Raw genomic sequence first — 27,071 nt, forward strand, 5'->3', positions numbered from 1 at the left:
TGCAGGAAAGGGTTGTCCTCTCTACTCTGTGCTGTGCAGTTGCACCTCCAGCACAGGGTGCAGGTTTGGGTGCCACAATATAAGGACATAAGACTATTAGAGACTGTCCAAGGGAGGACCACAAAGATGGGGAAGGATCTGGAGGGCAACGTGTATGAGGAACAGCTGAGAGCCCTTGGTCTGTTCAGCCCAGAGCAGAGGAGCTGAGGGGAGGCCTGGTGGCGGCTGCAGCTCCTCGCAGGGAGCGGAGGGGCAGCGCTGAGCTCTGCTCTGTGTGACTGCGACAGAGCCCGAGGGAACAAGAGGGTGGTGGGTATGGAACAGGCTGCCCAGGGCAGCCCCAAGCTGCCAGAGTTCAAGGAGCATTTGGACAGCGCTCTCAGACATCAACTTTGAATTTTGGGTGGTGCTGTGTGGAGCCAGGAGCTGGACATGGTGATCCCTGTGGGTCTCTTCCAACTTGGGATGTTCTATGATTCTATGATATCTTCATTTAACGTCATTAATATATTTTATTGTCATTACACTCAGTTGAACACAATAACTGACACGGATTTTGAGAATATTGTAACACAGCAACTCAGCAATGGGAAGCATTCCAAAATGTGACCATACACGTCTCTCAAACTGAAGCTACACTCTTGGTGTAATACTTCATTAGCTCCTCAGGAGTCTGTCGTGATGTTATTACTCAGCATTCAGCCAGTATTTCCTTAGGCAAAACTAGCTGCAAAGTCACATAACAGGAATACTGTATAGTAAAGCTTAATTAAGAAGTATAATATTTAGCCTGTTATCTGTAAATATACACGTGCCTTTTCTGATTTATTAATTTATTTTTTTTTAATCTCATTCACAATCATAGAAACATGTCTATATGTGGAGTTTCGGAAGACTGCAAAGTGTGACTGGAGAGGCATTACTAACATGCCTGTGACTTGTGTACTGTTTTAGACCTAGGTCTAAAAGCTAGGTGTAGCATTACAGATTTGAAAACCATAGGTACAGATGGCACAGCCAGAAATACTACCTACAGGAAAACAGGGTTGGAACAAGATGACTCCCCCTCTACGCAGCACTGGTGAGGCTGCACCTCAAGTACTGTGTCCAGTTTTAGGCCCCTCACTGTAAGAAAGACATCGAGAGCCTGGAGCGTGTCCAGAGGAGGGCAACAAAGTTGGAGAAGGGTCTGAAGCACAGACCTTATGAGGAGCGGCTGAAGGAGCTGGGATTGTTCAGTCTAGAGAAGAGGAGGCTCAGGGGAGACCTTATTGCTCTCTATAACTACCTGAAGGGAGGTTGTAGTGAGCTGGGGGTCGGCCTCGTCTCTCGTGTGACTAGTGGTAGGACTAGAGGGAATGGCTTCAAGCTGCGCCAGGGAAGGTTCAGGCTGGACTTTAGGAAATACTACTTCTCTGAAAGGGTGGTCAGGCACTGGAATGGGCTGCCCAGAGAGGTGGTGGAATCACCGACCCTGGAGGTGTTCAAAGAACATTTGGATGTTGTGTTGAGGGACATGGTTTAGTGAGAACCATTGGTGATGGGTGAATGGTTGGACTGGATGATCCTGTGGGTCTTTTCCAACCTTAGCGATTCTATGATTCTATGATCTTTAAGATCCCTTCCAACCCATATCATTCTGGTTCCTGAACGCTGCTCTTACCTCCAACATTTCCTTTGCCTTCTCATTTCCCAGAGCCTGATTACATCCAGGAATTTTTGCTACATTGTACCCTTTCACATTTGCAATAGAAGAACAGCTGTTACTGATCATCCCCAAACAACGAGCCTTCAGCATCCTGCCTGGTGTGCACATATGAAGACATTAAGCAAAACAAGCTGCCAAGCAGAGGACTTTAGGAAGAAATTACATCAACCTTCCTAGATATAGGGCTGACTGTGCTTGTGCCTTTTACCTTCATCCCAGAGCAGACTGTACTGGGCTTAGTTGGAGGCAGGTAGAAAAACGAGGATTGTGAATCTAAGGAAGCATTTCCTCAACAGTATTACAATAACATAGGGAAGGATATGACAGTAATTTAACACAACTGTTGCACCGACTTAGCAGAAGTTCATTAGTCTGAAACCCATATAGCAAGTTTACAAGAGTTGTTTACAATGTGCTGTGCTTTCTGAGTCACGTCATTGCTCTTACTCTGCAGACCTGTTAGTTGAGTTTCATTACTGAGCTGCAGGTGACTAACGCCTGACTGCTTATGACTGTCAGGAATTATTAAGAGCTGGTTCTGTGAATAAAAAGCATTCTGCACTCAGATTATGCAAAAGACAGTGCCGCTGAAAGCAAGCAAATGGTACGAGAAAGAAGAGATGTAAGAAAAAATGTCTTTGTGTCCCAAACGTGAGGCATGAGGAAAAAACGTGATTTATTCAAAACCCTATAAGTGACTATTTAACATTTTACAGAAATGATCACAGAATCGCAGGGACTGGAAGGGACATCTGGAGAGCATCCAGCCCAACCTCTGCTACAGCAGGCTCCCCACAGTAGGTCCTGATCAGATCTCAGCCCGGTTCAGCCCTATCCCCTACATCAGTGGTGGACCTGACACCACCCCCATTCCCTCAGCACCACTGCTGCGCGCCAACCCACGAACTTCCGCTTCCGGCGCCCGGCCCGCATGCGCTCAGCCCCTCGGATAGGGCGGGGCGAGGCGCGGCGTGCTGACGTCAAGTGACGCATACGGGGCGCTGCCCGGAAGCGGAAGCGGGCCGGCCGGCGCTGAGGTGCGGAAGCGGCTAGCGAAGGCCGGCTTTTCGGTTCGGTGGGCGGCGGTGGCGGGAAGGGCAGCTCCGGTCGGCCGTAGCCAGTGTCGTCTCGTGTCCTTCCCCTTCCCGGCTCCCCGCCATGTCGGGCAACTTGCAGGTAGAGCGGGTCCTGTTGAACCCCGGTGCGCTGCAGCCGGCGGGTGGGAGGGCGGGCTCGGCGGGGTGGGGCGCCAGGCTGGGCCTGGGGGCAGAAGCGCTGACACCAGCGGTGGGGCGTCGAGCAGGCCTGGGTGGGGGCTCGGAGGCGCCGGAGGACCCCGGGTAGTCACCTGCCCGGCTGGGACCAGAAGACCCGTTGGCCTCTGAGGCAAGACTGCGGCCTGCTGTGAGCTGGAGGCGTAGTTTGGACTGGGTTTCTTCTGAGAGTACGACTCTTGGAAATGCTTGTCTGCTCTCTATTCCTTTTTTTTTTTTTTTTTAATTATTATTTATTTTATTTTATTTTATTTTAGCCTTCGGTTGTGGGAGTGAACTGCTTGTGTTGCCGGTTCAAAATAGATCCAGGAATAATCTGTGCAAAAAGTAGTTTTAAACCTATTTAAACCATGTCCATGCCTGTAAGCTTAAGGCTATGTAGTGCTTATAGTGACCAAGCTGGGAGAGATCTTGCTGCAGCCTTACAGTACTTGATGGGAGCTTATAAACAAGAGGGAGTCTGACTTTTTACATGGTCTGATAGAGGTAGGGCAAAGGGGTATGGTTTTAAACCAAAAGAGGGGAGATTAAAGTTAGATGTTAGGAAGAAACTCCTTACTCAGAGAGGGTTGCAAGGCCCTGGCACGGCTGCCCAGAGAAGCTGTGGTGCCCCATCCTTGAAGGTGCTCAAGGCCAGGTTGGATGGGGCCCTGGGCGGACTGAGCTGGTGGGGTGTAGCCCTGACCATGCAAGGGGGATTGGAACTGAATGGGCTTTACGGTCCCTTCCAACCTGCGCCCTTCTGTGAAATCAGAGGGCCCAGAGTAAGCAGAAGAGCAAAGCCAATGTTCATTCTGAGGGTGGTGTTCATCCAGCTCTCAAACTATAGCCCCATAGATACAGGTTGTGCCTCATTTATGGTTACAGCTATGCCTTATTTCATACAACTTTCATAAATTATTTCCTGTTTGTTACTGGTGTTTTTCATTGCAGTAGCAGGCTAAGAGCCTTCCTAATGTAATAAAGTACCAGAGCTGAGAGTCTAAAACCCAAGTGATGGTTTTCTGGGTTTTTATTTGAAAAAATACCAAAAACAGTCAGCACAGGATGTAGACCTTTGTTTTTGTATTTCAGAGGAGCAGGGCTCTAAGATGCCCTGTTAAGAGAGTTACCATTGAACAGAGGCAGTCTTTGCCATTTAGAACACAGAGCCATAGCATCATAGAATGTCCTGGGTTGGAAGTGATACACAGGGATCATCAAGTCCAACTCTTATTTGTTGTTTGGATATATTGTCATTTTTGTCATAGCCCTGTTTTTGTTGTTCTGCATCCAAGAATCATTGGACTGTTCCTGTGGTAATTAAATCACTAAAGTAACAGAAATTATTGCTTGGAATTTATTTTTGTTGTGCTGAATTTGAATGGTTTGCCCTCTACAATGAATTTGTAGAGGGCAGCACGAGGTCAGCAGTGAGGAAAGACCAAGTTCTGTTTCAAAGAAACAGATGGTTGCTCTGTTTTCAACACTTGTCACAAAGGATCCATAGTCTTACTTGTCAGATGATTGTTTTGAAATAAATTACTCTTGATTTCAGATGGATCCAATGAGGTGATCTCTACTTCCAAAAAGGCAAGACAAAACAATAGAAGGAGCAATGTTGTTCCTCCTTCTCTGATGGCTGCAGTTTATCTGCTCGGTTTTGACTGAGATGCATCAGAGTGTCTGGTTACTGTTGAGAGTATGTGCACAGCAGTGTGTAGTGAAAACCCTGTGATGAGGTTGAACGTCTTCACCTTGCTCCCTGATGTTAGCACAGTCATCACGAGCACGCTGTCCCTGCCTTTGGGAAATAAACTGGCAGAAGGTGGAAATATGCATACAGGGCTGTAGAAGTTCGAGGTAGCGTTAGTCAACTCTGGCTTTTTTAAGCATACGTGCCTTAGTCATTGGAATTGTCATTCTTAATTGTCCTGAAGCAGTACGGATGTTCCAAGGATGTAATAAAAATCTGTAATGTAATCTGAAATGTAATAAAAAGCACTCGGGATCAAAGGAATAACAGTAATATCAATATATCTACAGGCCAATGTAGTGTCTTAGATTACGACCAGATGTATTTGAAATTATCTCAACAAACAAATAAAAATCCATCTCTAAATTGTCCTTGATAGAACTTCTGTGATAATTTAGGTATGTTTCCTGTCCATTGAGCTCCCCCCCATATGCACACTGAAGAGATGGTTAGAATTTCTCACTTCTGTACGTCAAGTACCTAAAGCCTTCATGAGAAGCTTACCAAATAATGAGTCTTTGAAACCAACTCCTGGCACTGGGTCAGAAGGGAAAGGGTGCTGCTTTCATTGCTTTGTAATCGTGTACTTCCAGTATCAACACTGATGCCGATGGGATTTGATGAAGACAACTGACAGCAAGTCTTCAATAACAGCAGCTCTTTTGGGTAAACATCAAGGAGCAGAAAAGCTGGCCACCAAGAAGCGGTCAGAGCAGCAGCTTAAAAACCTCTTTGATCGCACAAAGCACTCACACAACACTCATTTGAATTATTTACCTATGTTACAGAAAGCGATAGACCTCGCTAGTAAGGCAGCACAAGAAGATAAAGCAGGAAACTATGAAGAAGCCTTCCGTTTGTACCAGCATGCTGTGCAGTATTTAATCCACGTTGTTAAATGTAAGTGTAATGCATGGGGTGATGAAGTCAAGTTTTATATTGCCCGGAGTAGTCTCCTCTGTCGACATCAACGTTTAACTTCTGACTGTTGTTGTCAGTTGACGCTTGCTCTCTGTAGTTTGGCTGAGGTGTTATATTATAGCAAGGACAAAAGTTGCACATTGCATGCCTGCTCCCTTCTCGTAAGAACTCTTAGTAGTATCCACAGGTTGTTTTGTGCTCATTAACTCATGCCACTTACTTCCCTATGCTTTTAACCATGCTGATGGACTTTTGGGAACGTAGCGCATGAACTTATTATTTTCAAGCTTGATTGCTGATCTGGAATACTGCAGTAGCGACTAACAGAACTGTGGCTGTTGGACCACTCCTCATTTTTTCAGATGTTTTGTGACTTTTTTTTTCCTTTGATGTGCACAACTTTCAAAATTAGCAGGCCGGGGAAAAATAAAGTGGTCTTAGATTAAAAAAAAGGTCTCTAAAAACAAGAAGTCAGCCTCTCAATGGCTTAGTTTAGAAAAGTAGTTAAGACACTGTATAGCAGTTTGAGAGACTGACAGAAAAAGCTTCCAGTCCTTACTTGTGTTCAGTCAAGTTTTTAAGGCAAAGCAACGTTCAGGTGTGTATTTGATTTGAAAGTGATTACTTACCATTGATTTGTAGGCGTTAACTTCTTTCCTGTCACTTCTTTCCATGGCATAGGGGAAAAAATAAGTAAATGAAACATTTGGATGCGTGGTGAGCCCTGAGAGAGGTATCTTGATAACACATAAAGATGTTTTCTGAATGATGCACGTGTGTTTTGTTGTTAACAACGCATTGTTTCTTTTCACACTCTTAGATGAAACACAGGGTGATAAAGCAAAACAGAGCATTAGAGTGAAATGTGCGGAATACTTGGACAGAGCAGAAAAACTGAAAGAATATCTGAAAAAGAGAGAAAAAACTGCACCAAAGCCAGTTAAAGAGTCTGGTCCTGCTGATGGAAAAGGGTATGTTTTGGGAGAAGGTAAAGCAAAATACTTCCTGAACTCCGCTTATTCTAAGATTCAACAGAGATCATTTTAAATAGTGTTTTTGAAGTGCTTTGCTTCAGGTAACTACTAATGCTGAAGGATAGTGGGCTTAAAAAGGAAAAATAATGTGAGTTAATATTATGGGCTTTTTTGTGCTTGTTTGCTACATCTTTCAATGCTTCTGTAGGAAATTCACTGAAGAATGAAAGCTGTTTCACACTAATACTTTTTGTTTTGATGACAGTGAGCCTAGTAACACAATTCTTCTGCATGTAAATACTTAATGACTAGAAAATAAGTCCAGATTTGGTTGGTTTGGTTTGGATGATTACTGTGGTCTGAGTTTTATCTGTCTCACATTTGATGAGGGGTTCCAAGGTTCTGTCATAGGCTGATGTTCTGATGGTCTGAATCGCTCTATTGCCTTGCTCCTGCCTATACACCGCTCTCCTTTTATTACATCTGTTTTTCACTTTGCACATCTGAGAGCTGAATCAGCCCACCTGAACAAGCAGAGCCTCTTTTGTATTTGCTAGGGTCGAAGAAAGGTTTCACAATGGTGTCTCTGGGTGAGGTTGCCCTTTTTGGTAGTCTTGAACAGCTAGAACTGCTCAGTTGTCTCTTGAAACCTCCCCTGATTTTCAGCTTCTTTCATTGTCTGCTCATTTCATGGGTTTTATTTTTTTGAGCTGTACTGTGTTCTGCTGGTTTATAGTAGAAGGAAACATGAGGCTACACGTCTCCATTCCATTTGTCCCCTAGTTCGTCTACTTTTTTCTACTTTTAACTTCCAGTTTCCTTTATTCTGACAAGACTAGAGAGTTTCATAGTACTAAATGGAATTGACCAAGACCAGTTGCAATTCTGGACAAGGAGTAAGTGCCAGCATCTACAGTGAAGCCATTTTGCTGCTTCCACGATGCTTTTGTTTCCTAGAGGCTGAGTCAACGCATGTAGAAGTGTGTTAAGAGGAAGGGCTCGGGTCTGTACAGAAGTTGAAATGGTTGCAGTGGGAGGGGGGGGTTAGACTGTAGTGTAGAAAAACAAGACTACAAGGATGTAAACTGGTAGAGAGCTGAAAAAATCTAAAATCATAAGTTTTTTCATTCCTCGGAGTGATGTTTTTTCTACTTCCTGCTTTCTGATTTGTGACCTAGGACAGCAGTTTCTCAGTGTATTTCAACGTTTTATTTCTTGTTTCCAAATCAGGAATGACAGTGATGGGGAAGGAGAGTCAGAGGATCCTGAGAAAAAGAAACTACAGAATCAGCTTCAAGGTAACTTTGAAGCCTCCGTTTATTTAAATAGAGGTGACTTTGGTCAAGTGAATTTCTAGTTGTTTGGGGGGTTTGTTTGTTTGTTTGTTTTGCCAGTTAACTTGTTGTCTTTAGGTGGCTCAACTAGTATATACTCTTTACATCCAGAAGTACAGTCTTTATGACAGTATGGGTTTGCATGCCATGAAATTCAGTGGTGCATATGTTGAAATTGGATCATTTATCAAGAAAACATTTTCCAAAGGGAGTAGTTGCAAGATCCCAGATAGCTATTTTGTTAGACTGTGCTAGTTTTACTCTTATGTGCATTGACATATTATTGCCTAGAGGCAATAGATGTCATCCAAGTAACAGATGTCATCCAAGTATGTAGTATAAGCAGGACCATTTTCACAGGAAGGCTTGAACTCAAGTTGATAAGGCGGGAAGATGGATTCTTGTTTGTTCATAGCAACAGGCGGGATTTCCTCGTGTTGCAGTGATAAGGGGTGTTACTCAGTTGAGTAACATAATTGTTTGTGTTTTTGAAATAACGTGCTGTACACATCCAGTGATGCAATATATAGCAGCTAGCAGTAGTTTTTTACATAGTAAAGAAGTGGCTTAGCTTGATATTTAAAGACCTTTTGCGCTCTGTTGGCTTAGTCTTCCAGCTGTTCTTTTACACCTACAAAATGAGGAAGCCATGATCGATGTCCTGTTCCATTTGTTTCCTGGTATGGGTAATGTCTTACAGTGTGCTAATTTAAATTACCACAGTATGCCAGGTCCACATAACTGATAGCTTGGAACTAATCTCATGTTCCTACTTGTCCTACTAATTAATTTAGTGATGGAGCCTGGTTACAAGAAAAACTGAGTTGTAATCAACCTAGCAAAAGTATTGAGGGCATTAAAAGTGAGTGGCTGGATTCCTGTATATAGATTGCAAGCAAAAAATATTCCTTTCTATCTGATGAGAAAGGCGTGCAGGAAAAGTAAAAATCTCTAAGGAGATGGACAAAAAGTGAACAAATGTCATTTGCTTTATTTGTTAGCCACGAGTAGCGGTACACTTTCCATTGTAGAAAATGGCCATCAACCAATTCACAGAGCTCTGAAGGCACAAGGGGAAAGTGACAAGAAAATAGCTAGCAGAAACTGGTTGTGAACTAATAGAAAGCCCTTTGTAGAGAAAAATGGCAACTGAACAGTTCACCGTGCTTGAGTACAGAAAGATAAGCATTGGGGTAGTTGGCATTAGTTCATTTGGGAAGATTTCTCTTGCCTTTTGGATTTGTCTTGAGTAGGGTTTCAAAATGTGCAGCTGGGTCACTAGCTCAGATGTGAGCTGTCCCATCTAAAAGTCATCCGGTAACAGAGTTTTTATCTTCAGACTGACTAACGGGAAGTCTGAAGGGAGGGGGACACCACAGCTCAGCAGCTAAAATCAAACGAAGTAATCTGTGGCCCAGAGCTTGGCAATAGGAGAGGAATTTAGCCAAGTCCTGGTGGTTGGATTATGATTAGAGCAACATGAGGGGTCCATCTTCGGCTTTTTGGAGCCTATGTGTGCTTTGTTAGTACTGTCATGAATGCTGAATTATGATGGTGGAAATAAAGTTGCGTTTCTCTCCTCTAGGACCGGAAGAGAGAGAAAGCAGCATGGGTAGGGACAGCAACAGCAAGAGTCTTGTCAATAACACAGAGACATTTTCTTCTTTGTTTTAACTGATGTTTATTCTGCCAGCAAGCAGCAGGCCGAGAGGTAGATGTTGGCCTCCCAGCCCGCTGGCGCTGTGCTCTGACGGCAGTGCGGTGCCAGCCTAGCGCCGCCGCCGGGACTGCCTTTTGGGAGGTGGGGGCGAGGCCTGGGGGCTGCTGTGGGCCTTCCTCTTCGGGGGGCGCCGGGGCCCCCCACATGAGCGGTCCCTGCCCTGGGTGGAGGGGCCCGCTGCCGCCGCCTGCCATGGCTCCTCCTGCGACTCCTCCGCTGAGGGCGTGGTGGCGGTGCTGGGGTGCCCGGGTCCCCCAGTCGAGCTGCTGGGCAGCTCCTCGGTGCTGGGCCCTGTGGGGCTGGTGGAGTGGCCTGGGCCCGAGGCAGGAGGCTCCTGATGGGAGGTGCTGGTGCTGGGGCTGGCTGCGGGGCTGTCCTCCTGCTGTCCTGCAGCACGGCCTTCCTGCTGGTCCAGCTGGCGGCGTATCGCTGGGCCGTACAGGGCTGCAGCGGTGCTGATGAGCCGCCTTACAAAGGGCAGCACATCGCCGTTGGTGATCGGCTGCAGCTCCCGCATCAAGGCCTCCTCGTCCAGGCCGTGCTCGCAGAGGAAGTTGATAGTGGTCCACTGTCCCACTTCCACCTCCCACCAGTCACTGCTGGATGCCTCCTGGATCTCCTCCTGCAGCCAGTGGAGCAGGGGTTCGAGGTCTCCCTGATGTTCTTTGAAGAAGGCAGCCCAGACCTCGGCGGGGAAGTTGTGCTCAGGTGGGATGAGCACCGGCTCTGCAGGCCCCTGCTCGTCCTGCAGGCTGTCCTCAGAGTGTGCTGTGGGCTGCGGGACAGCACACTCGAGGTAGTCGTCGTCCGACCTCTCCGAGTATCGGATGGTGGTGATTTGGTGCCCACATATGGCACAACTCGGCTTCTTGTTTGCCCACCAGATGGCACAGCCGTAGCAAAGCTGGTGTTTGCAGGGGGTCACATAGGTGACATCCTCCCGAATTTGCCCGCAGATGGGGCAGGCCCAGTTGGATGGCACGTCCATGGCCCCGGGCTGTGCGGTGGGCTGGGAGAGCTGAGGTCGGGAAGCTGCTCCCCTCACAGGTACTGCAACAGGCAGAAGGTGTTACGAACTGCAAAACAGAGAGAGAGGCCACAGTCACTCACTGTCCCATGGGCAGGCAGCTGTGATGTCCTGGTCCCTCAGCAGCAAACCCTCCCACTTCCCCACCAGCCGCCGCAGAGGCCATGTCCTGCACCACTCACCTCTGCTGCTACAAGTGCACCCTGTGTGGCCCCAGCTGCCTGAGGCAGGCAGGGCTGGAGGAAACGCTGGTGGTACTGTGGGGTGGGCACCAAGAACTGCTGCCAGCAGCCCCACAGCACAACTCAACCAACTCGCTCACTGCTCCGAGTCTCGCAGCTATGCTCAACTGGAGTCCAGGCACGAGTGCACGCTGGCCTCTGCCAGAGCCCAAATCTGTACAGTGAGGGCTAGCGAGGTCACAGTCATTTCCATTGCTGACATCACAAACGCTTGGTCGGTGACCTCACTGTCCATTGCTACATGTATTGGGGCCCCAGGCTGGGCCTCCATCACCCTCCACCATTCCATGATTTTCCTTTGTAATGGTGACATATTGGGGAAAATAAAATTGCACACATTTACTCTCTCAACAGTAATCCGTCTTGTGTGAACTGTTCACATTTTCTGCAACTTAGTGAGACACTTTTTTGCCTCTTCTGGTTTGGATGCAATACAGATTGATGTTGGTCTCTACTCCAGGCTTTCTTTTTACACTGAGTGCTCACAGCAGGGTGTTTGCTCATGCTTTCCTGTGCATCCTACTGTAGTGGGCCTGCTTCATCAGGGTGTACGTCATGTTGATCTCTTTTTAGGAAGTGTACTCTTCTGTATCTGCCGTTGGTATGTTTTCTGCGCAGTTGCAGAGTTAGTTTGCACACTGCAGAACTTCTAACAACTCTCTGCTTATTGATGGTTTATTGTGGTTAAAGAAAAAAAGAGTGCCAAATCTCTGTAGAAATAATATCCATTTGAGTAGCACTGTTTGATGCTTAAATCTGTGTGGAAATGGCTTGTTTTTATTTAATGTAAACATACACGTGGATTTCTTTTTTCAAATATATGGTAAGCAAACAGTGGAAAAACACGTATCAATGGTTTATCCAATCTTTTCTTATAGGTGCCATTGTTATGGAGCGACCAAATGTGAAATGGAGTGATGTTGCTGGCCTTGAAGGTGCCAAAGAAGCTCTTAAAGAAGCAGTTATCTTGCCCATTAAATTTCCACACTTGTTCACAGGTCAGTATTACAGCATTTGTTTCCCATTCTAAATACTGCTGTTGAAGTGAGTAGCGTAAGCGGAGTCTGAGAAGAGCATTATGCTGCTATATCAGAGGCTCCAGCTGAGCTGTAAATGATCGATCTGACAGGTGTTTCTTAGGTACATACAGAAAACTTAGTACATTAGGGAGGCTTCATCAGAAAGATAGACTTGCTCTTGATACAGCATTTTGACGATAGCTGATTTCTTTCTTGCAGGGAAGAGAACACCCTGGAGAGGGATTCTTCTATTTGGACCTCCAGGAACAGGAAAGTCGTATCTAGCAAAAGCTGTTGCAACGGAAGCGAACAATTCCACATTCTTCTCAGTATCTTCCTCTGACCTGGTCTCAAAGTGGTTAGGAGAGAGTGAGAAGTAAGTTGGAGTTGCCAGAGTTCCAGGAAAATATTATCAAGAAGAAATTAATTTTTCAGAGCTAGATAGGACACTCTAAAGAAATTAAATTGGAAGGAAGGTTCATGTGTCTTGTTAAAGCAAACCTTAGATGTTTCTTTGCTTCAGTGCAGTGTCAGGTAAAAGTACCATAATGCACTGTATTTTGTGCTACAGCAGCTTCAGCACTCAAGACTGTTTTTAAAACTAGTTTGGACAAAGGTATTAGCAGCACAATGGTGATCAATGCCCTTCTGAACCCAGCTGTGATTGTACAACAAAGTGGTCTGAAGTGTTGGGGTACTTTGATTCTTGTCACCTTCTGGCTCATCTGTTGCAGTAGCCCTGCAGATAATACATGTTGTTTCTTCCTCTGTGTGAAGGTTTTTTTTCTACATTCTGTTTTCAAACAAAATCTTGAAGACATAAAAGATGGGCATATGTGGGTTGGAAGTGATGAGCACCCTTGATATATCCACTCTGCATGTTACGATGAGATGTGTTAACAAGACTAGGAAGCCTAAAGTTACCTTATTCTGTGGTATCTCACTCAGCATCTCAGCCTAATGCTGTGTTAGTGGTTCTGAAGGGATGTTGTATCTTTGAGTAGCTTTGTTAATATCTTATGTGGGATTCATTTTATTTTTTACTTTTAGCTTTTTCTTAACAAAGTCACTGTATCATAATCCAAAGTTGCATGTTTTTGCTTGTGTGTACAATAAGATAACTGCAGCTGTTTCCTTTTTTAAGATTAGTGAAAAACCTATTCCAGCTTGCCAGAGAAAACAAGCCCTCTATTATCTTCATTGATGAGATTGATTCACTATGTGGGTCAAGAAGTGAAAATGAAAGCGAGGCTGCTAGACGGATTAAAACGGAATTTCTAGTCCAGATGCAAGGTAAGTTTAATAGTTTTCAGAATCAAAGGAGTTCAGCTACGCATAAAATGCATTGCTTACATGTGAAAAGATGTGCAGCTTTACCCCCTTGCGTTTTGTAAATGTTCTAAAACATTATCAGGCAGTCTCTGTTTATTTTCTAAATGGTGAAATGATTTCTTCTTTGGTATAGGGGTTGGTGTTGATAATGAAGGAATATTGGTCTTAGGAGCAACAAACATACCCTGGGTTTTGGATTCTGCTATCAGGAGAAGGTATGTTGGCCTATGATTGATGTATTCATGTTTATGCTAAGAAATTTGCAACTATTGTGAGGGTTCATCCTGAGGCTATTTGAGTGAGTGATCCACTTGATTCTTGCAGGCATGTCTCATGAGGTGGACTGAGTCAAATATCCCCTTCACTTAAGAGGTGGATTGTTCTCTCTTATGTATATCTTGTAGTCTGTCTGATCTCTTAGTCAGCTAATTCCACTTGACTAAGCAAAAAACTTGTGTTTCGTTGCTGACTGGTGTCCTGGTGAGCGTGGGGGGCAAGGTACAACATAAGCAAGTCAGAAGGGTAAGAGGCGGCAGAGCCATCGTTTTCAACTGTAGCAAACCCTTGGATAGCTTGAGTAATTTCACAGAATTTAAGTAATGCAGAAGCATTGTTTTTGCTGTACTGGTCACACAGTTTGTGTGATCTTTCAGTGTACGTTTCAACTGCCTTTCTCTAATGGGATGACATTTGTATCTGTATCTGATTAGCTGGATCTTTCAGTTGCAGAGTGACACAGGACAAACACAGTTATGTGACAAATGTGATTATGTTGTGATGATGATAGAACCTGTATAATGGTAATTTTTGTAGGCTAAAGAAACAATCCTTTTTGGTGACAGTGTCATTTTATCGATGTACTTAATTCAACTCGACCGTGCTTTGACTGGGGAGTTTAAACCATGTGGCCTCCAGAGGTCGCTTCCATCCTGTGCATGTGTAGTTTCATACAAGGAAGAAGAGACGAATGTGGTACTTAACATTTCAAGTCATTCTTTGCAGTGTGAACGAGTATCTCTCATTCTTGTCCGAAAAACTTAAAGGAGCTTGTAGAGCGTGGCAGTAACAGAATTAATTTTTCATGGCTTGGGCCCACTTACCTATAGGAAGTTAATAGTGTTCTACAGAACTTGGAGTCGGTCCTATTTCCCTGATGGGAGTTCGTCCTCTCTTTGAGAACAGATGCTTCAAAGGAAGCTCTGCAAGTATCAACCATTCCTACCAACAACTATATTGAGAGTAAGACTTCAAATTTGTTTCCAACTACAACGTTCTCTACTTACAAACTTTAGAAACTGGTTGTGTGAACGTGTTATCGGGCAGCTCTTTCTTTGAGTGTGAAAAACCACTACTATTTCTCTGAAAGAGTGATCAGGCACTGGAATGGGCTGCCCAGAGAGGTGGTGGAGTCACCGAGCCTGGAGGTGTTCAAGGAACGTTTGGATGTTGTGTTGAGGGACATGGTTTAGTGAGAACCGTTGGCGATGGGTGAATAGTTGGACTGGATGATCCTGTGGGTCTTTTCCAACCTTAGCGATTCTAAGATTCTATGAAAACTGTTCAGATGTACTTAAAAACTAAAAGACTCCTTTTCCTTCAGTTATTTTCTTTTAAAACAAACTTCTCTGGAGTGAACCTGGAGAAACTACAGTCTGAAGAGACTTTCTGTCATAAAAAGGAAGTAGTTGTTAAATTGTAGATGTTAGCTTATGATAGCCATAGTATTACTTACGAGAACAGGCTGCAGAATATCTGAGATATATATTTTTAAACATTTATAATACATAAGAAAAAAGTAGTTTCATTTACAAACAAAGTATATACTGATTTGCATAAACTTCTTTCCATCGTGCACCTGCGTGAGCCAGTGCTTTTATCTTTTGGAAACCAGGTTTGAGAAGCGAATTTATATTCCTTTACCTGAAGACCATGCCAGGGCTGCCATGTTCAAACTTCACCTCGGGTCGACTCCCAATCTCCTAACAGAAGCAGATTATCGGGAGCTTGGGAAAAGAACCGATGGCTATTCTGGTGCAGATATAAGCATCATTGTACGCGATGCACTGATGCAACCTGTTAGAAAAGTGCAATCAGCTACTCACTTTAAAAAAGTAAGTAAAAACAAAACGTTTTTCATATTGCTTCAACTCTGAGAATTAACTTGATCTGAAAACTTGTTGTAAGTAAGCCAAGTTCGGTTTGGGGTAATACCGTGTGCTTACAGATGTGTGTATGCTGTTCTTCATTACCTACCAAAGGAGTACTCCTGCCATAAGTTGATGCACCTCATCTCTAGGTATTCATGTTGTGTAATCCAAGCTCTAATCAATCTTCACTATATCAATCTTCACTATCTTCTCTATAACTGCTGTTAAAAGCATTCGGTTGGAGTTCAACTTAAATCGGAGTCTTACAGTGGTGCTCTTCTTCTATATCAAATTATGTAATTGTTTTTCTAGCGCATGTGTGTAAATAAACGTATTCCTTATCTACGTGGGAACAGAGGAATTACAACTGCACAACTGTTTGCTCAGGGTGTCCTTCAAACTGTAAAATTAAGATTATCCTAAGATTCCAGTAAAAAATTGAATCCCCTGAAGTTACTTGTCACTGTAGTTAAGATGCAAGACGGATGAGCGAGGTCATTGTCATTGCTGAGGCAGCAAGGAACATCTTATGGATGCTGCTGTAAAGTGAAAACTACTTTACACTTAGTTGATGTCTAAAAAGAGTGTAACTATAGATAGATAAGACTTTTTTTTTTGCTTATCTTGGAGTTTCACCTACATTTTATAAATAACATGATAGTATTTTTGTCTAGTTTTTTCTTGGTGTTGTTTTGGTTTTAGAGAGCGAAACTAAAATAATCTGTTTACATTTGTACTGCAGACTTTGTTTTCACAGAAATTCACAAACTTCAGGTGAAGGTGGATTCTTGTTATCTGCAGGGACTTTTGACTCTGGAAAGGGAAGCTTTCAGAGCTTTCATTTTATTGCTCTGCGTGTCATACACGCAACTCGTGTTGGCAGCAGTTGTTGCTCATGAGTTATGATGACAGTTTCTTAGTTTTTTACCAGTAACTCATCCAGAGCCCTCAGCTGAACAGCTAGAGTCAGTGTGAACTGAAGGTGGGCACTTTTCTCCACGTAGTTATAAGGAACGCATTCAGCTTAAGACACCGAGGGAAAGGAACGCTTAAATACAATATGGTTCAGAATGTAAGAGTTCCAGTGCTTGCAGTGAGGAAGCCTTATCAACTTGTTAAAATACGCCAGCAGTCTGTAATTTTGGTGGTGAGGAAGAATATTTGGTAGGTTTTTTGATGAACTTTTCCCAGTTTAAAGTCAAAGAACATTTTGAAACAGTATTTTGAGCTGTTGTAAACTGTATTTGCTTAAAAAATAAGCGGCTATTTTGATATATCAGGGATTTTCTGGGTTATTCCTTCCCTTAAGCAGTGATGCCTGAAGTATTTATCCATTGTTGTTTTTATACAATGATGGCATTTCTGGCCAATGGGTTGTCACATTTTAGCCTTTCATTGAAATTTGCAGACATCTGAGGCGTGCCTCAGCCTGCCACAGAACAATGAAATAATCTCAGTTACCACAGTTTGCAGAGCAGCCAAAGGCAATTCTTACCTCTTTTGCCAAAAAGGAAAAAAAGCCTACAGTGCTTTGAGTGTTCTGATGCAAGTCTATTCCACTTGTTTTGTTTGTGCTTTAATTGGATGCAGATTCTTATTTTTATAAGAAAAACCTTTGCTTTATTAACTATTTCCATAGTAGCGGTTTGTCCCAGTTAAATAGAATCATGGGATGGTTGGGGTTGGAAGGGACCTCAAAGCCCACCCAGCTCCAACCCCATGCTATGGTCAGGGCTGCCCCCCACCAGCTGAGGCTGCCTGGGGCCCCATCCAACCTGGCCTTGGGCGCCTCCAGGGATGGGGCACCACAGCTTCTCTGGGCAGCTGTGCCAGCGCCTCTCTGCCCTCTGAGTAAGAAGTTTCCTCCTAACATCTCACCTAAATGTCCCCTCTGTTGGTTTAAACTATTCCCCCTTGTCCCAATCGCCATCTGCCCCTGCCTCCTGTTTGTAGCATTTTGCTCAATTTCTGTAACTCATTGTAACCCATTGCTTGTTCCAGCCTATTGATAGTGGTTTGTCCAAGTTGAGTTTCCAGTGTTATAATCCATGCTTTTCTTCGCTGTGCTTTAAAAGCAGATTGAAACAGCAAATCCAGTTCTCTGCTGTTAAAAACAGTTGTTTTTTCGCCTTTGCATGTGTTCTGTGTTCATGGGGATGTGTGATACTTCAGTGACTGACAAAGGAAGGATGGTAGAACTACAGGTCTGAGATATGCATTGCAAAAAGATAAGAGGCAGCTGATGGAGCTTTTCAGGTTCTGTCTATTTATCTGGAAGAAGGGATGGTTTCTGTTCCTCCACCAGATGGCCCCATCTTCTATCAAGCGCTGTTAGAGATTGTGTCAGAAAAGGTGCCCGGAACTTTTTAGTGCAGTGAGTGGAAGCTTAAAAGGACACCCATGGCAGCCCAACTTGAGGGTCAGTCAGTAATAACTACTGAGAATTTTTTAGAAATGTTAACTAGTGGTGAATGGACTCCCAAAGTGACTGAGGACTAAGAAGAGAGTGGTCTTCTCCAAACAGTAGACCTGGCACATTAGCTTTCTACAAGCATTCCTACCTTAAAGGCTCATTGGTTCTGACATGGTATGAGTTCAAGTATCTGACTACTGCTGTGCGTTTTCAAAGTGAACGATGCCAGCACCTTTACACAATTCCACTTCACTACACAACTCCAAATGGGTGGGGCATGTACAGAAAATTAAGAGTATGCTTTTGCTCTAAAGATGTTCAGCTTCAGTTTGTTTATTTTATTTATTTATGTATTCATTTATTAGGTAAAAGGACCATCAGTGACGAATCCAAATATCATGGTAGATTTGTTCACTCCTTGCTCTCCAGGTGATCCTGAAGCTGAAGAAATGACATGGATGGATGTTCCAGGGGATAAATTACTGGAGCCTAAAGTTTCCATGGTGGGCATTTGTTTTTATTTTTTTATTTTTTGGTGGTGTTTCTTGCTTTGCAGAACCCTGAAAATACTCAAGACATTTTAGAGCCAGCATGCAAGGCAATTGGCTGAGCCCTTTGTTTTTAGACATGCTTGGACATACCGGATGACATTTTAATCGCAACACACAGCATGACAATACAACATGCTTATCAGCGAGCCAGCTCTCCATCCCTGATAAGCATTTATTATTGTCTAGTGGCATGCAGTATAGACAGCACCTGAATCTTCCTCCCTTCTTTAATTTTTCTTTTATTCATTTAAAACCTTCAGAATCCCTGCCCCACGATATGTTACTTTCCTGTTGCTCTGTAGCATTATTATTGACATCGAGAAGTGGGAAATTATATTCAGTGTAAACTGGGAATAACATGCTGTAGGTAAATTTTGCCCACAAAAGAAATGCAAGCATAACCAATGCAATGTAAAAAGCTGGTGGATGCAATGGTAGTTTGGATTATACTTCATCACAGATGATGCAGCCAGCTCTTGCTAACGTTCAGCTGGAATTTTTTGTGTACGTTAAAATATTTGCTTCTGTCTACAGACCAAAACATCATATTTGAGAGAAATTGAAGTTTAAATACATTGTTTAAAAGGTTACAAATGATTGAGCACTCGTATATTTTACCCTCAAGCAGCAAAATGTTCTGAATGTAATTGCATTGTCTGAAGGAAGGACTCGATATCAGATCTGTGCTGATGGCCATTCCTGTGTGCAAACGTTTCTGTAATGAATGAAAGGAAGGTGTGTTGCATAGGGATCAAAAACCCTCTAAAGTAGAGTGCACTGCTTTGCACATGTAACCATCACTACTTTTGAGGAGAGAAATATCTGCATATTTGCACATGGAGGAGGCATGAAAAGATGCAAGCAAGTGCAGGCCTGCCTTAAAACTTCTGCCTGTGTAAACTAAGTGGATTTTTCATCAGTCTTTCCTGGAATTAAATACAATTCCTTCAGTGCTTCTAATGGAACGTAGACTCTGATGTGCTACAGTTGCACAGGGACTTATTTCAGAGTCCAGAATCAGTTCTTGTCATTAAAAAGATCAGACTTGAATTCTTTCTAAGTAGGATGTCTGTAGTACGATGAGATGAGAAAGCCTAGAAAATCATGATGCTGACTTTAACTTAACCCTGTGCTTTTATAGTAACGTGAGGTGTTGAGCAGCTCCTCGCTTTGCCTTTGGCCAGGACTTTTTATATACGTTTTTTTTTAATAAGGTTTCTTAACTGCTGAATTTGAGTTCATACCTCTGTGGTTTTTTTCTGAACTACTCCATTTTCTAGTAGCCAAATGTAAATATGCGAAACTGACTGAGCTGAAGAAACAGAAGTTAGCAGTCATGAGCAGTAAAACTTTGCTGGAGATCAATGATGAAGTATTCTGTGTTGGTGGGCATTGGAATATGTGGGAACGTGTGATGGTTTTCCACTTCAACCTGATGTCCTTAAAAGTGAATTGGAATATGAATCTGTAAGATGGGAAGCTCAGTTTGTTGCAGTAAGCAGTGGTAGATAACACTTGTTGAATGGATGAATTGTTTTAAAGCTGAACCTCAGATTGTGGCTTAAGTCCTGTAAAAACTCACTAATTGTCTATCGTCAGGAGGTTAAAAAGTGGCCCACGTGCAGAAATGTTCAGGCTTACTCAAAGTTTTGTTTCAATAAGAGTTCCTACAGTCAACTTGTTTTAAAAGGCTTTTCAAAGCTTACTTTTCTTCACAGCAATACTGTTAGCAGCGGTACGTTTTCTGAATGCATGTTTTCTTGCTTTCTTTCTCACAGGCCGATATGCTCAGGTCGCTAGCTAGCACAAAGCCAACAGTTAATGAGCAGGACCTGGAGAAGTTAAAGAAGTTTACAGAAGACTTTGGTCAGGAAGGCTAAGCCAAAGATGTCTGTGGATCACTAGAACTTTTTGCTTTCTTAAGTATTCTCGTGTCTTTATCGATGGCACTGCAAATAAATGCCAATAAACTCTCTCCTTTCTTACTTTGCAGAAGGAATAGAAGATCTGTTTGCAAAGACCCTTACGCTTTTATATTGTATTGTTTTCTTCAGATGTCTATTAAATGTCTTCTATTGGAAAATAATACGGAAAACACAATTTTAGCAGAGTGATGTGGCAACTCATGGTAAATATTTGTAATTTTTAAATGATCAGTTTTAGCTGTTATATTAGACCTGGGCACAAGCGGGTTTTCAACTTCTGGTAGGCTCAAAAAGAAGCCCTTTTTTGAGGGTGCAAGAGAACCGATTTGTCAGGTGTTTTCAGTAGCAGTCAGCCTATGTGTTAATCACTCCGTTTAGAGAAATGCAACAAAATTTGCTAATTGAGCATACTGTGTGTGTTTGCTGTGAAAGTAAGGAAGAAAACACTGTGAGGAGAAGACTGTATGAGCCAGTGCTTTGTTTAAATACTGATGAACCCGGTATTTGGCTTTTTCTGCTGTGCTGTGTTAAAAATTTTTGCCTTAAGCAGCAAGCTTTTGTTTTTAATTCTTTCCTAGCTGATACACATGTCACTATGCAATTGAGCAAAGGTTTGTTAAACGCAAGTGTGTGAAAGACTTCCCGATGGCTGGTTTTTTAAGTCTGGTTTTATCAGAGGTTTGGCTAAGGTTAGGAAAAAGCATTGAGTAGTACCTGTAAGAGTCCACGCGTCAAGGCTGGCGAGGTATGGGTAGTCTTTGAAGTGTAAGGGAGGCATTTTGGGAAGCAGCATACCCTCAGAGGTGTGGAGCGCATAGCACGATATAGCCACAGACCTTGCAGTGATAGGTTAGGTTAAATCCGAACACCGCTGATCATTACTGTGTACAGGTTACATCAACTTAATGCTTAATCTTTGGGAAGAGGCTGGCACTTTAGTACAGAAGTAGCACTTCTGTTGATTATTATCTTTAAGAACTACAAATTGAAATGTGCCTGAACTTACAACACTACGGTGTCAGCACTGAGTTTGTGCCTTGTAAGTTTGCACTGGCTGTAGATGCGAAACATCATGAGGATACCCAGAACACTCTGTTCTGTAATGGTTGTGCAACTCTGTTGTGCATACGCTTTGTTTAACTTGCATTAAAAGAAAATTGCACATTTCATGTGCATATGTTACATGCGCATATGCACATAGATGATTGTCTTTTTATGGGTTTTGGTTTCCTCTATGTACATATTTTGCGTACTCGATAAATCATAGGATGGGTGAAATTTGCTGTACTTAAATGAAGTAAAATGTACAACATCAGTTATGTTCTTGAGTATTTCTTCAGTGTTACTTTCAAAACTATCACTTTTGTTTAGACTTTTGTTTCTACGTTTGACAGCTAAACAAAACACTTAAATACAAATTCTTTGATCTGCAAGGTGCTGAGCTTTTGTTTGCTAACATAATGAAATGTTCTTTCCAAAGTCATTCAGTTTTGCAGCTTTACTTCGGTCTCGCACTGGAAAATGTGAATGTGATTCAGGGGGCTGCAAATCTTTCTGTGGACCTTTGTGGGCAAGCGGGGGAAATTCAAGTGTAGATGCAAGTTACTGTGGTTTGTAAACTTGATCTTAGTTGCAGCAGGATTCTTTGCTCTGTTGCCTCTGGTGAACACTTCAGAAGCGAGCCACACACTGGCAGGGCTCTCACCTGGAGGATTGAAGCTACTGCCTGAATTACTTGTTAATTGACCTTTATAACAGTCCTATATGACAGTCCTTATGGCAATCTTAAAATTCTCAGGAAATGCGTTTCTTTGTTGTTGTCGTAGGTCAGTTTGTCCTATGGGTTTCCCTAAACCTAACTGTGTAATCCCTTATCTTTAACGTAGAAAAATATACTGTATGTTTTAAACTTGCATCTCGCTACTTGCTCATGGAAATGGAAACATTAATGTTTGGTGTTTCAAGTTGTTTTTAGAAATATTCCAAATAAACACTGCCGGTTAGAACTGCAGCTCTAAGGATAACCTTTTGTTCTGCTGTTTTTCTACAATGAGGATAAGTTGAAATATTATCACAGATTCCTAGCTAAGTTATCCCAGAAGATGTAGCTAAATGGCTGCGGGAGGTAGGGGGAGGTGTCATTTACTTCAGTTTTCAGGGTTAACCTAAACTATGAGTGCTACCCCAAAGGTAGTATTTATTTTAGTATATCATCAGCCCAAGGTGTCATTGGTGGTATGGCGGTAGTGGTTGAACCTTCCTACCAGTATTCCATTATGTGCTCTGGCTGTGCGACAGATGGCAGCAGAGAGGCAGCATGACAGAATGGCATTTGGCTGGGAGCGCAAATGAAGCAGAGGTGTCACTGAATTCCTCCACACAGAAAAAATTACACCTCTTGACATTCATCAATGCTTGCTGAATATTTATGGAGACCAAGCAGTGGATGTGAGCGCGGTGAGGCAGTGGGTGGTGCATTTCAGCACCAGTGACGGTGGGGCACCTCCACTGGTGCAGATTTCTGTGCGCGTAGCATGCAGGCTCTCACTCATCGCTGGCAAAAATGCAGAGCTAATCGTGATGACTGAGTTGAAAAGTAGTGTTTTGTAGCTGGGAATATGCTCTATCAGTGTTGTTATGCTCTTCGTATCAGTTGTAGTTTCTGTGGAAATAAATAGGAGGCGTTACTTTCAGAGCAACCTATGTACTCTAAACAATGCTGCCTGGTTTATAGTTGATTAAAGGTTATATTTGCTTTATATAACCACAGCCTCTAAGCACTGGATAAATTACTTGCATATCTTTCATGCTGCCAGCTGTGACTAGTCTTTGACTACTTGGCCTACGTTTTTTTCCTAACTTCTAGTGCTATTGCTACCTCTGACTGCAGTATGAAAAATTATGTTCTGTGGGTAAAATAGTTTTTAAATCAGTTGTGTCTGTGCTTGCTTGCTTTGTTCTTCACAGATGTTTCTTCCCATTGACTAACAGTGGATTTTCTCAACACATATTTTCATAGAGTTAGAAAAACTCATTAAATTCTCTGGCTGTATCTTTGCCCACGTCACCTGATTAATCTCTGAATCCAGAGTTCTGTCCCTTCCCTGGTTTAAGTACTGGTTTTGTCTGTCTTAGAGATTGGTAAGGTTTGTTTGGTTTTGATTTTATTATTATTATTCAACTACTAGCCTTCAGAGTTGAGTTGACTGCTTTTGTTTTAATGAGTGGAGCAGAACATGTCGACACGTCGTCTGGGCAGATACCCTTGAATCAGCTTTTGTGCTCCTATCAGTCAGCTACACCTGATCGTAGTTTGCTCTTTGGCAGCTGAAGCAAAGAAACTGCTTTAAATATTCTGTTGAGCCATTGTTTGATCTACTTTTTGTGTTTATTTAGTTGTCTTCCTAATGAAAATTTGCTCCGCTATGTATTTTTTTCACATTATTTCTGAAGATTATCGTGACAGGGAGCTTTTTAATAGCTCTGAATTATTGAAATATGCAGGAATGCCTTGATTTTGCTGCATACTCCTTCCTTCCTCCAGAATGATGACCGTGGTTTCATGGTTGGCTTCCATACATGTTTGTCTTAACCAGATTCATCCTAGTAATCATGGCTGACTTAGAGCCATTCACACAACTTACATAACCTATTGCAAGCACTTGATGGACTGTTTGCTTCCAATTTTGCTGCTTTTCCAACAGCTACTTTATTATTATCAAAACATTGCTCCTTCTATTCTTGAGCGGGTAGTCTATGTTGTAGCTATTGTGCTCTCACCTTGATTTTTCTTTAAAAATACCGTTTTACCAATAATATTTCAATTATTACTCCCCAAATTCTCTGTTGTCAGAATTACCTGTGTAAAAATTCTTAATGGTTGCTGTTCATCCTCTGTCCTGGCATTTGGCTACTGACATCCCAAATATTAGATAAGCTTGTCCTGTCATTTTTCTTTGACCTAATTACAGTTTTGCCTGCCTACCTCTACCCACACGCCCTTCTGATAGTCAATTTTTGACTAGGTCACTGTTTTGTACGCTTTCTGTTTACTAGAATCACAGAATCTTTGCAGTTGGAAGGGACCTCTGAAGGCCATCTAGTTCAACTCCCCTGCAGTGCGTAGGGACACCACAGCTAGATCAGGGTGCCCAGGGCCTGATCCAGCCTCGCCTTGAAAGTCTCAGGGGTCAGGGCTTCAACCACAACGCTGGGTTCCGGTGCCTCACCATCCTCACTGTAAAAAATTTTATCCTTATATCTAACTTAAATCTTCCCTCTTTGAGCTTGAAACCATTTCCCCTTCTCCTGTCACACCAGACCCTGCTTAAAAAGTCTGTCCCCTTCTTTCCTGTAGCTGCCCTTTAGATACTGCCAGGTTGCTATCAGGTCAACTCACAGCCTTCTCTTCTCCAGGCTGAACAGCCCCAGCTCTCTCAGCCTGTTCTTGTAAGAGAGGTGTCCCATTCCATAGAACATTTCTGTGGTCCTCTTCTGGATGCGCTCCAACAGGTCCACGTCTCTCCTGTACTGAGGACTCTGCATCTGGATGCAGTACTCCAGGTGAGGCCTCACCAGCACAGAGTAGAGGGGCAGGAGCACCTCCCTTGCTGTGCTGGCCACACTACTTTTGATGCAGCCCAGGATACAGTTGGCTTTCTGGGCTGTGAGGGTACATTGCTGGCTCATGTCCAGCTTCCCAACCACCAATACCCCCCAGGTCTTCCTCAGCAGGGCTGCACTCAGTCCTTTCCCAGCTTGTATTGGTAGTGGGAGCTGCCTCAACGCAGGGGCCAGATCTTGCATTTGGTTCTGTTGGACTTCATGAGGTTCACCTGGGCTCACTGCCCAAGCCTGCCTAGGCCACTTGAACACTCCCACCTTTGCATTCGTTACCTTGCTTAGGAGACTCCAGCTCCATGAATGAATGCTCACAAATGCTGCTCCCCTTCGTCAGAGCAACTCCACAACAACTCAACATGTGAGGAAGCCAGCATCCATCCGTTGGTGCCATCTGTGCGTGGTACCTGCCACGTGCAGGATCTGTTACGTTCTTTTGCAGGAATACTAGACATTTTACAGCTAATTTCTTTGGATGTGTCACGCACTAGTCATGAAAATAAACATCAGTATCCTACCTGCATCATAGCAGGCGCTAAGCTCTCTTATAGGAGTTCAAACAGGTGTTGGTCGTGTTTTGAGACTTCTCAGGAAATAAGTCACGGGCACCTGAGCATAGGCCTGATGTTGATAATGAAGCCAGGGTTGGGTTTTCTTTCCTGCTTGGTGACCTATCACTAGGCACCATGCCATGGATTGGCAAGACCTGCTTTTGCTTGCCCTCCCTCCTCCTCTGCTGCCTCAGCTAATTTAAATCTCAGCTATTCAAGGCAGGGACTTTGCTTTCAAACATGCTCGGTGTCACATGTGGTCTGTAAACTATAAACAGTAATTTCCACTGACTCATACTACTGTAGGCAGATGAGTGTCTACAGGTAATGGCTTACAAAAACCGGTGCTGGAGCAGTTGCCTTTTGCTACTGTTCTGGCAATGCTGTTACAAGAACCGTAGCAATCACAAGTCATCCAAGCAAGGGACCGAGAATGTTGCTATAAATATCACCATCTCACAGAGGAAATAAAAATGACAAATGAAAACTGTTACTTAGAGCAGTGATTTGAGCTCTGGAAGACAAGTGAATTGTTTGCCTACTTGAAAGCTGAGGAAAAAAAAAAAGAAAATGAAAATTCCAACTAGAAATGATCATTTCCTTCCACCACCTGAAGGCTGGAGCACAGGCTGCAGCCAGGAAGTTCCTACCCATCACGGATTTTTTAAATATTCTTTCATTATTATGTTGTGGTAAGATGTTAGAGAAGCTAACATCTTGGAACAGGTTGCCCAAGGAGGTTGTGAATGCCCCATCCCTGGAGGCATTCAAGGCCAGGCTGGATGTGGCTCTGGGCAGCCTGGTCTGCTGGTTGGCGACCCTGCACGTAGCAGGGGGGTTGAAACTCGATGATCATTGTGGTCCTTTTCAACCCAGGCCATTCTATGATTCTATGATATGATTCCATGAATCTGGAAAGCAACCTGGCTGTTTTTCAAGTGTGCCATTCATAATGCCAGTTGCAACGGCTCAGCTTGAGCCTGCTTGGAGTTCTGATGTGTAATGAATTAATCACAGCCTTGATTTGCTCTGAAGACAGACAAACTGCAAAGCTGTGATTTATTTTATTTTTTTTTCCTCTTTACACGTGTGCTTGTTTTGGTATGGTTTTGTTTGTTCGTATCCAGCCCTGCTCTGCCTCTGTAATTAAGAGATGGTTTTGTTTGTTTGTTTTTTTTACCTGCCTGGAGGCCCCCTGCACATGGTGCACATGGTGCACGTGGCTGCTGCTGATATGGAAACAAGCAGGTGGCCTGCCAGCTAGACTCATGTAGTTGCAGAACTGCAGGAGCTGCCACAGGAACCACAGGGCTGATGTCACAACATAGCCAGTGTTCAGGGAGGAGCTGCTGCACAGCTTTCTTTACCCAGCACTGGTAGCACAGAGAGGTGCCCGCTTGTTCCAGGTGTAGATGGGCTCTGTCCAGCAGGCAGATAAATTCTCGGAGCTTCCACGCTCTTTCTGAGCATTGCAGTTTTGTTCTTCCTGGGCAATCTGAGGGTCTGCATGATGCAAATCTGTCCGTGAAGAAGTGCACGGGTTGGGAGACGCTGGCCTGTGCTGCAGCTCTCCTATAG

The 27,071-nt window shown here is 43.4% G+C and overlaps 1 protein-coding gene, 1 long non-coding RNA gene and 1 other non-coding gene across 3 annotated transcripts; 2 read left to right on the forward strand and 1 right to left on the reverse strand.

Annotated features, from left to right (window-relative positions):
• Positions 1–2,711: 2,711 nt before the first annotated feature.
• On the forward strand, positions 2,712–22,346 carry VPS4B (vacuolar protein sorting 4 homolog B). Its single transcript, NM_001006378.3, has 11 exons — positions 2,712–2,884; positions 5,506–5,617; positions 6,459–6,609; positions 7,843–7,910; positions 11,814–11,933; positions 12,174–12,330; positions 13,099–13,247; positions 13,420–13,501; positions 15,178–15,397; positions 18,212–18,349; positions 20,176–22,346. The coding sequence occupies exons 1-11, from the start codon at positions 2,867–2,869 to the stop codon at positions 20,275–20,277; spliced, it is 1,317 nt and encodes a 438-aa protein (NP_001006378.2). The 5' UTR covers positions 2,712–2,866; the 3' UTR covers positions 20,278–22,346.
• MIR6698 (microRNA 6698) lies at positions 12,253–12,362 on the forward strand. The gene has a single exon (NR_105568.1). It is a non-coding gene; the product is annotated as a microRNA 6698 (primary transcript).
• On the reverse strand, positions 22,071–25,558 carry LOC112531772. Its single transcript, XR_003073774.2, has 2 exons — positions 25,219–25,558; positions 22,071–22,984 (listed from the first exon to the last, which is right to left on the reverse strand). It is a non-coding gene; the product is annotated as an uncharacterized LOC112531772 (long non-coding RNA).
• Positions 25,559–27,071: the final 1,513 nt, after the last annotated feature.

This window comes from Gallus gallus, chromosome 2 (genome assembly GCF_016699485.2).
Source record: "Gallus gallus isolate bGalGal1 chromosome 2, bGalGal1.mat.broiler.GRCg7b, whole genome shotgun sequence".
Lineage (NCBI taxonomy): Eukaryota > Metazoa > Chordata > Aves > Galliformes > Phasianidae > Gallus > Gallus gallus.

What these genes read in the sequence shown, in the direction of transcription:
- VPS4B (NM_001006378.3), top strand. An exon ending in ACTACAGAATCAGCTTCAAG is followed by an intron (nt 7,911 to 11,813) that starts GTAACTTTGAAG and finishes CTTTTCTTATAG; the next exon opens with GTGCCATTGTTATGGAGCGA. An exon ending in CAGCTACTCACTTTAAAAAA is followed by an intron (nt 15,398 to 18,211) that starts GTAAGTAAAAAC and finishes TTCATTTATTAG; the next exon opens with GTAAAAGGACCATCAGTGAC.